Source organism: Podarcis filfolensis (assembly GCF_964270895.1).
Source record: "Podarcis filfolensis genome assembly, chromosome: 14".
In the NCBI taxonomy this organism is placed as follows: Eukaryota; Metazoa; Chordata; class Lepidosauria; order Squamata; family Lacertidae; genus Podarcis; species Podarcis filfolensis.
Genome location: NC_139616.1, coordinates 9,003,656 through 9,020,209, shown reverse-complemented (window position 1 = coordinate 9,020,209; position 16,554 = coordinate 9,003,656). Strand labels below are relative to the sequence as shown.

Sequence of the window (16,554 nt, the reverse complement as noted above, 5' to 3'; positions counted from 1 at the left end):
AAAAAATTGTGTACACTTGAAAACGTTGGCAGCATTAAGATAAATTCAACAGTGTAAACAAGTTTTGATGGATGCAATAATGGAATATTGAATGGTTTAGTTTTTGTAAAATGTGCAGGGATTTATGATATGCAAAATGAACTATGGAAAGAGAAGAATGGAAGTCGCTGATATTTTAAGGATGTTTAAATGAGTATTTTAATGGGAACACTCCAGGGCCCATTTCCTCCTGGCATTCTGAGAATGCCTGGAGGCCAAACCTTTGCTCTCCAAGTAGAGTTTAAAATGGTAAGTCACAGCACGTCATCTAAACTTGCTTTTCTAGGAACAGGGGATCATAGTGATCAATTTGATGGCACTCCAGAGGCTGGTGGATTCTTTCCTCCTTGCAATGGTGTTATGCTAGGAGGTCTACTAGAGGTGGCCAAATACATCGTGGTTGTTCTGGCTTCTCCACAGGAATGGTTCTGTGATCGCTGAGGCTGTGGCTGTGTTCCAGACTGGAGGCCCTGTTCCCACACCCTCGGACATCATCCGTACAATTGTCACAGAGGTGGAGAGGCGGGAAATGGACACCTTCTTTGGCTGGAGGGTGGATGTGAAATCTCTTCAGTCAAAAGGTGAGCTCTGTTGGAATATTTGAAAGCCATCATAAAGAATCTGGAAGTTGCAACAGCTATGACTGCTGCAGCCAGACTAGTCATAGCAAGAAACTGAAAATCTGATAAAGCATTTGACATCTTACAATGGAATAAAACTATATGGGATGTAGCATAGTTGACACAACCTGTGTATTATATAGATGAGTAATTGAAGGACGTGTAGCAAATGAATTTACTGGGGGGGGGGGAATAGTAATTGTTGAATATTGGAACAACTACAGTATGTTCAGCCTTATATTAACAGTATGAGGCCAGTTTACTTGTAAGATAGCTGTACACCATATTTGCCCACTCAAGCGCTTTGATATGTTACCTGTGCACTGTAATACTTGCTTTGCAAGTATTTTAGTTGTGTGCATGGTCTCTCTTTTATACTCACAATCTTGCAAAATTTAGGCAGTGGTACCCACTTATGTGGAGACAAAGGATTGACAGACACAGCAATTTGGAGAAAAAGGTGAAGTTTATTGCTGAGCAATAATGGACCCAGTTGGAATCCTTTCCAAAAGACTGGGACCCCAAAGAATTCAAGTTCAGGAGTTATATACCTGAGTGCAGCATCACAGATCATGAGACAATCACGAACGCCAGCGAAAAATAACCAATGAGCACGCATTCTGCCATGCTCTTGACCGTGCACAGAGTACAACTCCCAACTTCTGCTCTCCTTTGTCTGTACAGTCTGACCTTTTCCCTAGTTGACGGAACAGGGAATTGAAATTTCGGCTAGGAGGGGATCTCCTGACGATAACTCCCCCGTGCATCTGTTCATGTAGGGGTATTGTGGTCAGCCCTTCCTGTTTCGTGTACAATTTTAGTCTGGACTAGAGGGAGTGAGTTGTACCAGCGTCTTCTGATTTATTGCTTCCCCTTTCTCTAGGGTGCAAGAAAGCACTGGGGGAAAGGTCCATCTCTGAACTTGCGGTTTCAAGCAGTTTGCTGTTAGACTAGGCAAAGCTTTTATGATTTAAAAGGATTATTAAAATCACTGTAAAACTCTGGTTATATGTGAGCATATGTGAATATATTGATAACTGATAACTGATTATATGAATAGCTGATTATATGAAAAGCCTAAGCCTAGGGGTTAACATGACTGCCAAGAATGTGAATCTGTTTAAGGATAACTATGAAAAATGTTGGATGGAAGTGAAAAAGGATCTAGAAATATGGTCAAACCTGAAGTTATCATTGCTAGGCCGAATTGCTGCGATAAAGATGAATGTATTGCCAAGGATGTTGTTTTTGTTTCAAACATTGCAAATATTAGATAAAACGGAGTGTTTCAAGAAGTGGCAGAGAGATATCTCTAGATTTGTCTGGCAGGGCAAGAAACCTCGAATAAAATTTAAGATATTAACCGACGCTAAGGAAAGAGGTGGATTTGCCCTGCCATACTTAAAACTTTATTATGAATCAGCCGTTTTTTCTGGCTGAGAGAATGGATGCTTCTTGAGAACACTGATGTGTTGGATTTAGAAGGTTTTAACAACGTTTTTGGGTGGCATGCATATTTGTGGTATGATAAGGTCAAAGCACATAAAGTGTTTAAAAACCATATTGTCAGAAAAGCACTGTTTGATGTTTGGATAAGATACAAGGATTTGCTTGAAAATAAAACCCCAAGGTGGCTGTCACCAATGGAAGCGAAGGCTCAGAAAAAGCTCAATATGGAGGCCAAATGGCCGAAATATTGGGAAATTTTGGAACAAGAGGGAGACAGATTAAAACTGCAGAGTTTTGAAAAATTAAAAAATAGAGTGCGAAAAGAAAATGGCTTCACTATTACTAGATAATGGAGGCATATAATTTGGATAAAAAAATTGGCTTCCAGGTGGAAAAATCAAAATTGGAAACAGAACTGTTAGATCCCAAAACTAAGAATTTGTCAAGAATGTATAACTTGCTGTTGAAATGGAATACTCAGGATGAAACGGTTAAATCTGCTATGATTAAATGGGCACAAGATGTTGGACATAATATTATGATGGCTGACTGGGAACAGTTATGGACCACAGGTATGAAGTTCACGGCATGCAATGCCTTAAGAGAGAATATAATGAAAATGATATACAGGTGGTACATGACACCAGTCAAGCTTGCGAAAATATATCATTTGCCCGATAATAAATGTTGGAAATGTAAAGAAAATGAAGGTACATTCTTTCACCTTCGGTGGACATGCCCAAGGATTAAGGCTTTCTGGGAGATGATCTATAATGAAATGAAAAAGGTATTTAAATATACCTTTCTGAAGAAACCAGAGGCCTTTCTCCTGGGCATGGTCGGCCAATTGGTGCCAAAGAAGGATAGAACTTTCTTTATGTATGCTACAACAGCAGCAAGAATACTTATTGCAAAGTATTGGAAGACACAAGATCTACCCACCCTGGAAGAATGGCAGATGAAGGTGATGGACTATATGGAACTGGCGGAAATGACTGGCAGAATCCGAGACCAGGGAGAAGAGTCGGTGGAAGAAGATTGGAAGAAATTTAAAGACTATTTACAGAAACACTGCAAAATTAATGAATGTTAGAATGATGTTGGAATGAATTTATGTGATTTTAGCAGAAATGTTATAAAGGTTTAGGAAAAAACAGACTGTTAATTGGTGAAAGGAGGGAAAGTAAAGTTATATTAATATCAAGATAAATTTACAGGACAAAAATTTGAAAGGAGGGAAAGGATTTGCTGAAATGGATAAGTGACCTAGAATACAAAAAAGGGAGGTGTGAGGAGGTCAAGGAAATAAGCTAATGAAAGAAAACAAATGGGAAGAGTTGCTGTATTCTTTTCTTGATTTTTCTTTTTGTTTAATGGATTTTAATTCTTTGTTTTTTTCTTTTTGATCTTTCTTTTTTCTTTTTTGTATTTCATCTTGTTTTGTTTAAAAGGATGTTTTTTGATGTTCTTTTTGTACTTTTAAAAAAACTTTAATAAATATCTTATAATATATATATATATATATATATATATATATATATATATATATATATATATATATATAAGCCTAAGGGTCCTATAGGGTCCTGCTTCAACAACAGCCCTGCAGGGTAGATTTTGTTGGGAGAGTGCCTGCCCAAGGTCAGCTCTGTGACTGAGTAGGGGGTTTGAACCCAGGTCTCTACTCCAGTTTTCTCCCTAAACACACACACACACACACACACACACACACACACACACACACACACGCTGTCTCAAGATCAACTGTCTATACTATATATTTAAAGAAGATGAATAAATGAGTAAATTAGGTTAATTTGGATATGCAGAAGATATTAAAAATAAATTTAAGGAGCCGCAGAAAGAGGGGGAAGGAAGTCAAATTTTAGAATGTCAACATGATTGTAAAATTGGTGAAATGTATAAAAATTAGTGAAATGTATAAACTTGAAAAGTATAAATAATTTATTTTTAAAAAAAACCGCAGTCTATACAGCAGTGATAGCAGTCATTTGATAAGCTAGAGGAGGGAGGGAGGAAGAAAGAAAGCATGTTCCTTTTTCTATTAATAATTATAAAACAAATAGAAAACATTAGAAATAAAAGCAATTATTATTAATTGCTATGTCCCTTGAATGTTAACTGTATCTCCACTAGGGTTCAGCTTGAAAAACCTAGAACCAGAGAAGCTGGCTATATCATTCACTGTTCTGGGGCTGGGATCTTCAGCATGGCATGATGAACTTGATGGCATGATGAACTTGGAACATATGGAAAAGCTAAGAGGCAAGGTAATTTGGGGGTGAAAGGCCCTTTGGCTTCAGGTGTGGGAGACTTAACGTCTGGAAGATGCTGTTCTCCTTATGAGTTGGTTGAAATAATTCTCTCTTTACCTTTCTCATTCTCAGATGTAGTTTGGTGGCTGTAGCAGTGTAGCCTAATCTTTTAAGAGTGGCTGACACATCCTGCCTAAGCTTATTGGTGCTGGTGACAACTTAGAAAAACCTACCCCCCTCTTACCCACAATAGCTCTCGACCCTGGTTTTAGTGAATTGCAAGCCACCTAAAAATACCAGATGGGAGCAAAAGGCAGGAAAAAAGGGTGCAGAATAAAAGGAAGGAATAGATTGCAGCTAATGAAGTTTTGTAAGCAGTGCTTTGGGTTGCTTGGCATCTGTGGTGCTGAAGAAGCCCAGAAGTCATGTCTAAAGCAGTGTTGGGAAACCTGCAGTCCCAAAAGTTAGGAGGATCACCGCTTCCATCATCCCTGACCATCAAACAGGCTGTCTGGGGCCAATGGGAGCTGGGGGTCGAAACATAATCTCTTGGGCACCTGCTCCTGATCTAGAGGGAAGTACATAGCTGACCTTTAAAGCCCTAAATGGCCTCGGTCCTGTATACCTGAAGGAGCGTCTCCACCCCCATAATCCAGCCCGGACACTGAGGTCCAGCTCCGAGGGCCTTCCGGCTGTTCCCTCGGTGCAAGAAGTGAGGTTACAGGGAACCAGGCAGAGGGCCTTCTTGGTAGTGGCTGTTGAGAGAGTCAGAACTTACAGGGTTAAGAAGTTCTGAGTGACGCTTCACATTCCTAGAGGTGTGTTTAGAACACGGAAGTGGGAGTGGTCAGTATCTCTGAGAGAGAGAGAGAGAGACACACGCAGTTTGCGAAGCTCCGGGAAGATGAGCTGTATGTCACCGGGAGATTAACGATCTGTTGTTTTTGTACGAGATTAAAGCTCTTTGTAAGATAAGGAAGAAACCGAGCGTCTGCCTGAGTTATTGAGCACACAAGGCTGCTTGCTTCTGACGCTGTACTTTACTCTGCTAACTGGTAGAGCTGGAAGCCCGGAGGGAGCAGAGGCGCCACGGAAGCGTGTGGACTCCAAATGGGGCAACTTGCCAGTAAAGGTTCCCAAAAGTGGCGCCTGCCTTGTGGAACACCCTCCCAGCAGATGTCAAGGCAATAAGCAACTATTTTACTTTTAAAAGCCAACTGAAGGCAGCCCCGTTTAGGGAAGTTTTTAATGTTTGATGCTGTGTTGTTTTTAATATTCGGTTGGAAGCCGCCCAGGGTGGCTGGGAAAGCTCGGCCACATGGGCAGGGTATGAATGAATGAATGAATGAATGATGGCATGCCACCATAGAGGAGGCCCCCTCTGACTGGCACCTGCCTGACCTCCACAAGTGGCAGCATCTGAAAAGGCCTTCAAATGGATGAATGGGCAAGTTCACCTGGAGTCAGGTGCTGCTTTTACATACCATGGTCAGGTCTTGCCCTCGTTGGGAAGCAGAGGAGGACGTGGCTTGAATGGCTTTGGGAAGATTTCTGTCTTACCTCTTTGTGGGTCCCAAGTGCCTTCAGAACCCCGTGTCTGCTCTTTCTCCTTACTTCTGCTTCAGTCAGCACCTTGCTCTCATCTCTTCTTACTTGCCCTGTTCCTGCCCCTATTTACTCCCTTCATCTCTGCTTGTTCCTCCTCCATTTCATGCTTCCTTATACATTCCCACTTTCTCCCCATTCTCCCTTCACTTAGTGGCTGGGATCCACACCCAATGTATCTCTCATCCCACCATTATCCTCTGTTGGGCAGAGCAGTGCTGCATCCTCAGCAAGGCTCCCCCCGCTTTATCCTTTCCAGTCCAACTGGCTCACCTTCCAGCTGAACCACCAACGTTGTGGCACATTGAAGAGGAATCTCCCCCAAGCTCTTCTCACAGGGTTCTTGTGGCCTCATCTTCCCTTGTTTTCCATGGAAACCCTAAACTCTGCTAAGCATGAGACTCAATCTCAGGGTCATGGATCCAAACCTTCCAGCTCTACAATTCTATGATTCTGTCCGGCGGTGATGGCTCCAGCTTTGAGGTTTAGCATCTGCATACTGATGAATTCTGAGTAAGAACAACATTGACTTTTGTCTGTAGGTGTTCCTGTTGCTTGGAACTCGGTACACAGTCCAGAATATCTCTCTTAATCAAGTCGGGTATGTACATGAGTTAATCTCTTCTAGGGGCTGGGCAGTGGTGCTGTTTGGCAGCTTACAAGAGTCTGCTTCTGTTTTGTGTCCTAGTGGGAAGGATCCATTCTTGAAGAAGGTAAATCTGTGGTCATGGCATCTCCTAAACTAGATTTGTACTGGCTCAAGCAAACAGCTTGTCTCTCAGCAAAGCTGTATAATGGGGAAAGGGGAACCTGCGGTCCTCAGTGTTGGACTACAACTCCCATCAGTCCAGATCAGCATAGCCAATGGTTGGGACTTGTAGTCCGGCAATATTTTGGATGTTTTCACAGGTTCCTCTTCCCTACTTTATAATCTGAACCCTAGAAAGTGCTGGTGTATACTTTTTGAGCTGGAGGTATGAGCTATCTAGTACCTAAATGCCTAGGCTGGTCAAAACTGGATAACCTTCCCTTGGTTGTAGTCTTGGTGTGTATTGATGGAACCTTTAGACTTGACTAGGAATAAAATGCTTTTCACCAGTAACTTTGAGGAGGACCTCAAAGACCTCTGATTGGGTGCCTGATCAAAACCAATCCCAAGTATTAAAACAGTCAATGTTTTTCAACATGTTTGGCCAGGTGCCTGCTTAATAACAGTTTTATTATTTATACCCCACCCATCTGGCTGGGTTCCTTAGGGTGTATTGTAGCACCACTTGGGGGTAGGTAGGGATACTCTTATGTGCACAGGGTAACACAACTTCTGTTGCTTGCAGATATAGCCAAGGTGGTGTCGATATAAATGGAGATGTCTATATTGAGACCAATGCTCATGTGGACATTGACTGGGCTCTAAAAGCACTGATGGGGCTTAGAAACTACTCTGTGGACCTCACATCTCTCTCCATCAATGGTCAGTAGCCGCTCTCCGTCTGGCTTGCTTTTAGGGATGATGATGGCAGTAGGTGGGAAGCTTAATTCTCTGCTCCTAACCCCATGCTTTCTGCTTACAGGGTCACGCCTAAGTCTCCAGGTCTTTCCAGTGTCTTTCTTGGTAACCAACAGGATATTCAATGAGAGAATGATGGATCGTTCTTCTGTAGAGCATCAGAACATTGCCAAGGATATATCTGATGTGGTAGGCATGAGATGTTAATACTAAACGTTAATGGTTGGTAGGGTCTCTAATACAAGGACAGGGGATCTCCAGCCCATAAGCTGGATGTGGCCCTTCAGACCTCTCTGTCTGGCCCTTCAACTCTCACTAGCCCCATTCCATCCTGCCCTCTAAAGACACATTCCAGATAGGTAAAAGCACTTGAACTGCTGCTTTAACAACAGCAAGGGATGTAAGATGGAATTGCTTGAAGGAGCAGGAAACCACTGGATGATGAAAAAAGATGCAACATAAACATCTATTATTATTATTATTATTATTATTATTATTATTATTATTATTATTATTATTATTACTGTTATTATTCCAGCTAACGCATATTCTGGGGAAGTACAAAAACCTCCTGCAAGTGGCAATCCGAGACATCACGTAAGTAATTCTGTCTTGATTTTCACTTGCTCTAATACAGACTAGGCACTGAAAGACTAGACTCACAGTTGAGTCTTTCTTTCATTTGCAAAGCCTGCACAGCCTTTTTAACCTAGGTAAACTGGACTTGTTTTTTAAAGGCTAAGCTTATCTCTTTTAAAACCAAGGTGACTCTCCCACTAGCTGCGCCTCTTATTGTGTGACCCCTTCTCCACAATTGTAAGTTTGCCTGGTCTGCCCCTTCTTCACAACTGGGAATTTAGCCAAGTTTCTACACTAGGGTAGTGTTGAAAACTCAGTTCCTACAGGTTCCTATCCTTAAGCCTATCTCTTTGTCCTGACTGCAGCGGTGGATCCCTGATATGTCATGGAGATGTGATATTCCAGCACCCAGCTCCAACAAGCAAGGATGTCCTACAGACGCTTGCTCTTTCAGTTGGCCCAAAGGATTATCTGGACTCCTCAGATCTCCAAGTGGACCCATTCTCCTTTACTGTAGCAGGTATGCCAGTATAAGTTTCAGAAAGGGGCCTTAAAGGGAAAGCACTGCAGTAATCTAATCTTGAGGTTACCAGAGCATAGACAATAGTAGTTAGGCTATCCTCGTCTAGATAGGGGCATAGCTGGGCCACCAGCCGAAGCTGATGGAAGGCACTCCTGAGGCCATCTGAGCCTCAAGTGAGAGCAAAGGATCCAGGAGTTACCCCCAAGCTACAAACCTGCTCCTTCCGAGGAACTGTAACCCCATCTGAAGCTGGATCAATAAAGCACTTCTGAATTATAATCTGCTTTCTCCCCCTGCAGTTAGCAGTGGGTGGTGGATGATGAACTTCCTAAATGAACTTCTAGGAACCATCCAACTCGATGATTCTGTGACTGCTCTTCATTTTAAATATTTATTTAGGTGATGGGCTGGAGCCTCCTGTTATACACCGAGGTGTCCCTGGCTATGTGGTAGCCATCATTGTGCTCTGTGTCCTTGCAATAGTTGCTCTTCCTATCCTGGCTCTGTTGGTAAGAATCTCACATGAACCATACAATCATTCTTTTTTGCATTGCTCTTCTCCCTTGTAAGGGTTCTGGCTTTGTCTTGCCCTAGATCAGCATTTCCCAAACTTGGGTCTCCATCCAGCTGGTTTTGGACCACAACTCCCATCATTCCCAAGTAGCAGGACCCCAGTGGTCAGGGATGATGGGAACTGTAGTTCAAAACATCTGGAGACTTGAGTTTATGAAACACTACCCTAGTTAAAGAGCATCTCCCTCCCTGCGCCCCAGTCAGAACCAGGGTCAGAATAGGTGACAATGTCCAATGGTTCAAAGGCAGGTCCTGCTATTCAGTTTTTCCCTTAGGCAGCTGACCTGATGGCAGTTGGAATGCCCACCAAGTCAGGTGGGAGCTTGATGGAGTTCCCCTCCTCCCTCACCCATGTCAGGAATCACTTTTTATATCACAAAATGTTTTTGATTGTTTCCTTCTGAGTCTGGCATGTAGAAGGCAAAGTGTGCTGAAAATAAGGTTCTTGAGCAAACTGCAAGACCGAGGTGCAGAACCTGATCTGGACAGAGGACCAGATCTTTTTCTCCTCTGTGCCTCGCTGGCCAGTGCCACCAACCTGATACACGGGTGGTGCTGTGGTCTAAACCACTGAGCCTCTTAAGCTTGCTGATCGGAAGGTCGGCGGTTCGAATCTGCGCAACGGGGTGAGCTCCTGTTGCTCTGTCCCAGCTCCTGCCAACCTAGCAATTCAAAAGCACGTCTAAGTGCAAGAAGATAAATAATTTGTGAAGACACACTCTCTTGATGTAGCTTAGATTTTTAAATTCTAGCAGATTAGAAATGTTGAAATAGTGATGGGGGATAAATCTGCGGCGGGAAGGTAAATGGCGTTTCTGTGCACTCTGGTTTCTGTCACGGTGTCCCGTTGTGCCAGAAGTGGTTTAGTCATGCTGGCCACATGACCTGGAAACCTGTCTGTGGACAAACACCGGCTCCTTTGGCCTGAAAGCAAGATGAGCACTGCACTCCATAGTCACCTTGGACTGGACTTAACCATCCAAGGGTCCTTTACCTTTTAGCTTTATCCACCTGTCAGTCACCTGATGGCACAGGGACATCCGGTGATGATCACCAAGACTTCAGAGCACAGCACAGGCCTATCTGCTGGTGGGCCATCACTTGAATCCTGCTTTCTGCAGGGATTGGCCATGCAAGGCTGGGAGACCTGTGGCTGTCCTCTCTCTATCAGTCCCAGCCAGTTTGGTCAATGGTCCGGGGACAAGAGATGTAGTTCAGCAACATCTTGGGGAGCACCCAACTGGCACCCCTGGTCTACAGGCAGAATGTGGTTTGGTAAAGCACTAAAGGTTTAATCTTGTATTAGGCGAGATCTTCAGATGATCCTATGATGTAGGAATGATGTACATCTTTGGTAGGAGCATGCCTGCTCCAGCCTTCTGGAAGCAGCTTTCTTTTGTACTATGAGCAGCCTATTCCATTGAGTGCCACTTAGTTTGGAAGTCTGGGTGGCTCAGTTGGTTGGAGCATGGTGCTGATAATGCAAGGTTGCAGGTTTGATCCCCATATGGGACAGCTGCATATTCCTGCATTGCAGGGGGTTGAACCAGGGTCCCTTCCAACTTTACAGTTCTATTATTCTAACTGGCAACTTGCTAGGCTACAGTCCCTTAACCAGCTCTACTAACTTCTCCTAAGCGAAAGGTGCGTGGCCGGAGAGACAAGATTATTATCAACAGGTGGCGTGACCATGAAGCGTGTGTGGAGACATTTGAACTAGATAACCCAGGATTCTACCCAACTCCGGATGAGGTATACTCCAGACTGTCAGAACATATGGAAAAATGTGAGTGTGCAGCCAGCTCCAAAGGAGTCGAAAGTTCCCCAAACTGGCCTTTGAAGAATCTAGAAATCTTTGGTATTTTGGTTATATGGCACTACATGCCTTGGTTTTTTTTGGGGGGGGGGACAGGGTTTCTGCCATGAAAAAACTTCTTTGTGCATTGCCAAAGCACAACATCTGAATTGGCAGTGTGCTGATAACTGAATATACTAATCAAGGCACCGTCTTTCCTTTTTATGAGCAGAGTACATCAGGCTTTCATGCTTCTGAATAAAAACAAAATAATTTGTGAAGGCACACTCTCTTGATGTAGCTTAGATTTTTAAATTCTAGCAGATTAGAAATGTTGAAATAGTGATGGCGGATTTCAGTGCGTCCAGCATTGAAAGTCTCCCAGTTTGCGGGCTTCTGGAGTTGACAGCGTTCTGTTTTGCCTTTTGTCCACAGGATGGTGCCAGATGCTCTTAGTCTTCTACAAAATCACTCGACTAGAAGAATCAAAGGCTTGGGATGAAGATGGGATGTTTTCATACCATCTGAGTTGGGCCTTTTTGCCTGCTGATGTGATATCAAATGGTGTCTGAGCCAGAGCGGCGGAGGATGCAGGAAGGTGTCTACCGGTGACTGGTCATAAGAAGAAGAAATGCAAATACTGATCTCAACGCAAAATTCCTGTATAGTGTCTTGAACAGAATTGGGAAGGGGGATTGTGGAAGCAACGAAACTTTTTTAAAAAGAGGGGAGTGTGTAATGGCTTCCCTTTGTAAATTCCACATTCAATTGACTGGGCATCTCTTTAAAACTAGAATTGAGGTTTTAATGCCAGGAAATGGTCCAGAACGAGAGTGCAAGGCAGTAGCTGGTTGTGTTCTGTAGCTTTGAGCAAGGGTGGCCCCAGAACTTAAGCACACAGGTCAAAAGGTTTATTATACCTTTCCCTTGTGCCCATGCTTGAGGCCTTCACTGTAAAGTTCTCTCCTCCCAAACCAGCAAAGCAGTCTCGTATTTTTTTTATGACTAAGCTGATCTTTTATGTATGTCTTTAAAACATTTCTTATTACTTTGTATGTTTAGGGCATAGAAGCTAGTTTCTGTTAGTTTTTCCTGATTGGATGTTTACTGTTCCTGACCAGATCTTGGTGGGATAAGAACTCAAGGTGTCTTGGGTGGGGGGGGGGGTAGGCAGATTTGGGGTGGGGGGCAGATAGAGCCCTGGGTGTATCTGATGGTAACAGTCTCTCTTGAACAACCTGTAGACTTGGAAGCTCTGAACACACCTCTCTTTTGACAGTATGTGCCTCTTTGCTGCTATTCCTCCAAATTTGTGCAGAACCCAGGTGGTTTCTATAGCATGAGGAATTTGAGAGGCGCTTTTAGTTCAATTTTCTAGCTAGGATGTCACAAGGGTGAAACTGATACAGACTGCCAGTGATCCCAAAGAGTCAACTTGTTATAACATGCATTTCAGCAGCCCAGCTTGGGATCCAAAAGATTTTATTTGTAGGTGCACTAATTTCCAGGTGAGATCTTTAGCTTCAGTTTTGCTACTGCAGGAATCTGGTTCTTTCAGTAGCTTTGAGGAAGATGTCTATCCCTGGCTTCACACGTTTGCTAACGGAGGTGTCTTATGTCTGTATTTTTTGAATGTCTCGTTTAAACTGGGAGTGGGGTTGGACTCCAACTCCCATCAGCCTGAGCCAGCATTGCCAATGGTTGGGGATGATGGGAGATGTAGTCTATCCATATCTGGAGGGCCACAGGTTCCCTGCCTCTGGTTTAAAAGGTCCCTCCTGAGGAAACGCAGTATCTTTTGCTCACATTGCCTTTCCAAGGGAGCATCAGTTTTTACCTCATTTTGGCTTTTATCCCTGGCAAATGGTTTTCCCCTCCAAATCACTTGGCAGAAGTGCCTTTCTTTTAAAGTAATTAAGTTGAACCTGGTTAGTAAACACAATATATTTCCTCCCCTCTCCCCTTGGGCTCATTGCCATTATTTCCAAAGAATGATGTTATGTATTAAAATATAGTTCTGAATAAACTGTAACAGCTTTTTTTTTGAAGCCTGTCTTGGAAAAGTCTTTGTGGGGTATGTTGGGAGAGAATCCTGCTCAAAATGCTGGAGTGTTGCTGCTAGTGTGGATACGAAACACTGCTGAACTAGATGCAGCAGTGGTGGGGGGTTAAAGCAGCTTCATATGTTCATAATATTTCCCCCCCCCTATTGGTAGAAGCTCCATGAGAAGGCACCATGCTGACTACACCATAGCTTTTCTTTAGGAAATAGCAAAAATAAGCAGGTTACTTAAGATTCTTCTGAAAGCCTTTAAAACGAGAATAAAACAAGAGAACACATAATGTGTAACTCCTGGGATCCCTGACCATTGGCTGCCCTTGCTGAGACTGAATTGGGAGACTGTACCAACTGGAGGCCACAGGTTTCCCAACCCTGCTCTAGTTTTCACTTGCATCAGCCAGCAATAAATCACAGCTTGCGAGTTGGAGTTAACCCTTTATTATCCAAAACACGATCGATATAGGAGTGTCAGGCCTAATGCGCACAGCAACTCCTCTCCAGTAGCTCTTGCCCTGATGAAAGGTAAAAAAAGGTAAAGGATCCCTGGATGGTTAAGTCCAGTGAAAGGTGGTACCTCGGGTTACAGATACTTCAGGTTATGCGATTTTGGGTTGTGCACTGCGCCGAACCTAGAAGTACCAGAATGGGTTACTTCTGGGTTTCGGTGGTAGCGCATGCGCAGAGCACCAAATCGTGACCCGCGTGTGCGCAGACACAGTGCTGTGGGTTGCGAACACTGAGGGTTGCAAACGTGCCTCCCGTACGAATCATGTTCGCAACCCGAGGTTCCACTGTATAGGGTTGTGGCGCTCATCTCTCTTCAGGCTGAGGGAGCTGGTGTTTCTCCACAGGCAGCTTTCCGGGTCATGTAGCCAGCATGGCTTAACCGCTTCTGGCGCAACGGGACACAGTGACGGAAACCAGAGCGTGCGGAAACGCCATTTACTTTCCCGCCACAGTGGTACCACTTTATCTACTTGCGCTGGCATGCTTTTAAACTGGTAGGTTGGCAGGAGCTAGGAAAGAGCAATGGGAATTCACCCTGTCACAGGGATTCGAACCGCCAACTTTCTGATTGGCAAGCCCAAGAGACTCATTGGTTTAGACCACAGTGCCCCAATGAAGCAGTTTCTGAGGCTGAAGGTTCCTGCTTCCCACAGACGCCTAAGCCCCCTCCTTTCCAGGTTTTCCCCCCAAGCAATTGGAGACTGTGCCCTTTTCATGCCTCTTCTGGTTCTGAGAGACAAGTGAGGAGGGGAGCTTGTGCTTCTTCACCAGCCTGACTCATCTCAGCCTCTTGCCCTCTCTCCTCTCCTACTTCAACTTCTGCCTCTGATTCTAGACTTCTCTCTGCTACAGATTCCCTCAGCTCACTAAGCCCTGTTACCTTCTCAGCTTCCAACACCTCCTCTTCCCAGTCCTCTCCCTGTGACCACTCATCGTTGTCCCACCACCACTCCCTGGGCTCTGAGCCTTCCACCCTTTGGAGTTTCCCACCTGGTACCTCTCACCATTCATCTGCGTCTAACCAGTCCATGGCATCACCATTCACAAGTTTGCTTCTTTGCCTCTAAGGCAGCCTTTCTCAACCTGTGGGTCCCCAGATGTTGTTGAACTACAACGCCCATCACCCCTAGCTAGCAAAGCCAGAGCTCAGGGATGATGGGAGTTGTAGTCCAACAACATCTGGGGACCCGCAGGTTGAGAACTGCTGCTAGTCTAAGGCCACCACACCCCTTCTGACATGATAGATCTCCATAAAACTATGCATGGCATCGAGATAGTGGAGAAGGAAAGATTATCTTCCCTCATAACTAGCATTTTTAGACATCCAGTGAAGCTGCATGTTGGAGGAGGAGTCACAACAGAAGGAAGTTCTTCAGTTCTAGTTTAACTGTGGAACCTGCTCCCACAGAAGCTAAAGGTAAAGGGGCCCCTGACCATTAGGTCCAGTCGTGGCCAACTCTGAGGTTGCGGCGCTCATCTCGCTTTACAGGCTGAGGGAGCTGGCGTACAGCTTCCGGGTCATGTGGCCAGCATGACTAAGCCACTTCTGGCGAACCAGAGCAGCGCACAGAAACGCTGTTTACTTTCCTGCCGGAGTGGTACCTATTTATCTACTTGCACTTTGATGTGCTTTCGAACTGCTAGGTTGGCAGGAGCAATGGGAGCTCACCCCACCACGGGGATTCGAACCGCCGACCTGATTGGCAAGCCCTAGGCTCTGTGGTTTAACCCACAGAAGGTAGTGGTGGTCAACCCCCCCCCCACAATTATTTTATGATTTTCAGTTTTATACATTTAAATTTTTTATAATCGTTTTAACATTTCAAAACTCGACTTCCTTTGCCCTCTTTCTGCGATTCCTTAAATTTGTCTTTTGTATTTTCTGCATATTCCAAATTGTTGTGGTGGTCAGCTTTAAAAGAGGATTAAGCAAATTCATGAAATTCCTTTTGGGAATTATAGGGACAGAACTACCCAAACCGTATAGAAATCTATTTATGTATGTGACTACAGCGGCAAGAATGTTACTCACCCAAAAATGGAAAGAAGAAGTCCCAGCGAAAGAAGAATGGACACAAAAACTTATGGGATATGCAGAAATGGCAAAACTTACTGGAAAAATAAGAAATCAAGATAACAAACTTCTAATAAAAGAATGAAAGTGGTTTATGGAATATTTACAATCTGTTAACAGATAAGAACATTGGCAGGATTATTGTAAATAAATTAGCAAATTAAGTTAATTTGGATATGCAGAAAATATTAAAAATAAATTTAAGGAACCGCAAAAAGGGGGGGGGGAGGAAGTCGAGTTGTGAAATGTTAAAATGATTGTAAAATTATTGAAATGTATAAAACTGAGAATCATAAAAAGGCAAATTCGTGGTAGACCAGGCTATGTCTTAACTCCACTGTCAGAAGTGCTATGCCCCTGAATATCAGTTTCCACAGGTATCTGGTCAGCCACTGTGAGAACAGGAAGTTGGAGTAGTTGGGTCATTGGCCAAATCTGGCAGGATCATCTTATGCGGGAGGGGTCACCTCAAGCTGTGTGCTGCCATGCCATCTATGCTTCCTCTGATGTGATCTTGTCAGATGGGTGGTAACATAAATGATGTTCTGTACTGTACATGGTTTCCCTTTAAGGGGCATGTAAGTGTGTTGGTGGTAGTGGGGCATTATAATTGGGGCAGAGGGCCTTCTTGGTAGTGGCGCCCACCCTGTGGAATGCCCTCCCATCAGATGTCAAGGAAATAAACAACTATCTGACTTTTAGAAGATATCTGAAGGCAACCCTGTATCAGGAAATTTTTAATATCGAATGTTTTACCATTTTTTATGTGCTGTAAGCCACCCTGGGTGGCTGGGGAAACCCAGCCAGATGGGTAGGGCATAAATAATAAAATTATTATTATAAAAATTATAGTAAATCCATGCATTTTGTTGATGAAAGGATTTCTAATATCAAAGGGTTCCTAATATAAACCTTAGTAGTAAGATAAAATGTACTTCTCTAAAG

The 16,554-nt window shown here is 43.8% G+C and overlaps 1 protein-coding gene and 1 long non-coding RNA gene across 2 annotated transcripts in view; one reads left to right on the top strand and one right to left on the bottom strand.

The window, feature by feature from the left end:
* The window catches only part of LOC310749827, a 285,263-nt gene that overhangs the window by 164,208 nt on the left and 104,501 nt on the right, over positions 1-16,554 (bottom strand). The window lies entirely within an intron of this gene.
* On the top strand, positions 359-11,538 carry LOC310748708 (uncharacterized protein; the record flags this gene model as incomplete). Its single annotated transcript, XM_083584549.1, has 10 exons — positions 359-620; positions 4,266-4,399; positions 6,532-6,590; positions 7,324-7,460; positions 7,561-7,685; positions 8,035-8,093; positions 8,441-8,595; positions 8,998-9,107; positions 10,810-11,029; positions 11,402-11,538. Exons 1-10 carry the CDS (start codon positions 569-571, stop codon positions 11,536-11,538), a joined length of 1,188 nt encoding a protein of 395 aa, XP_083440675.1. The 5' UTR covers positions 359-568.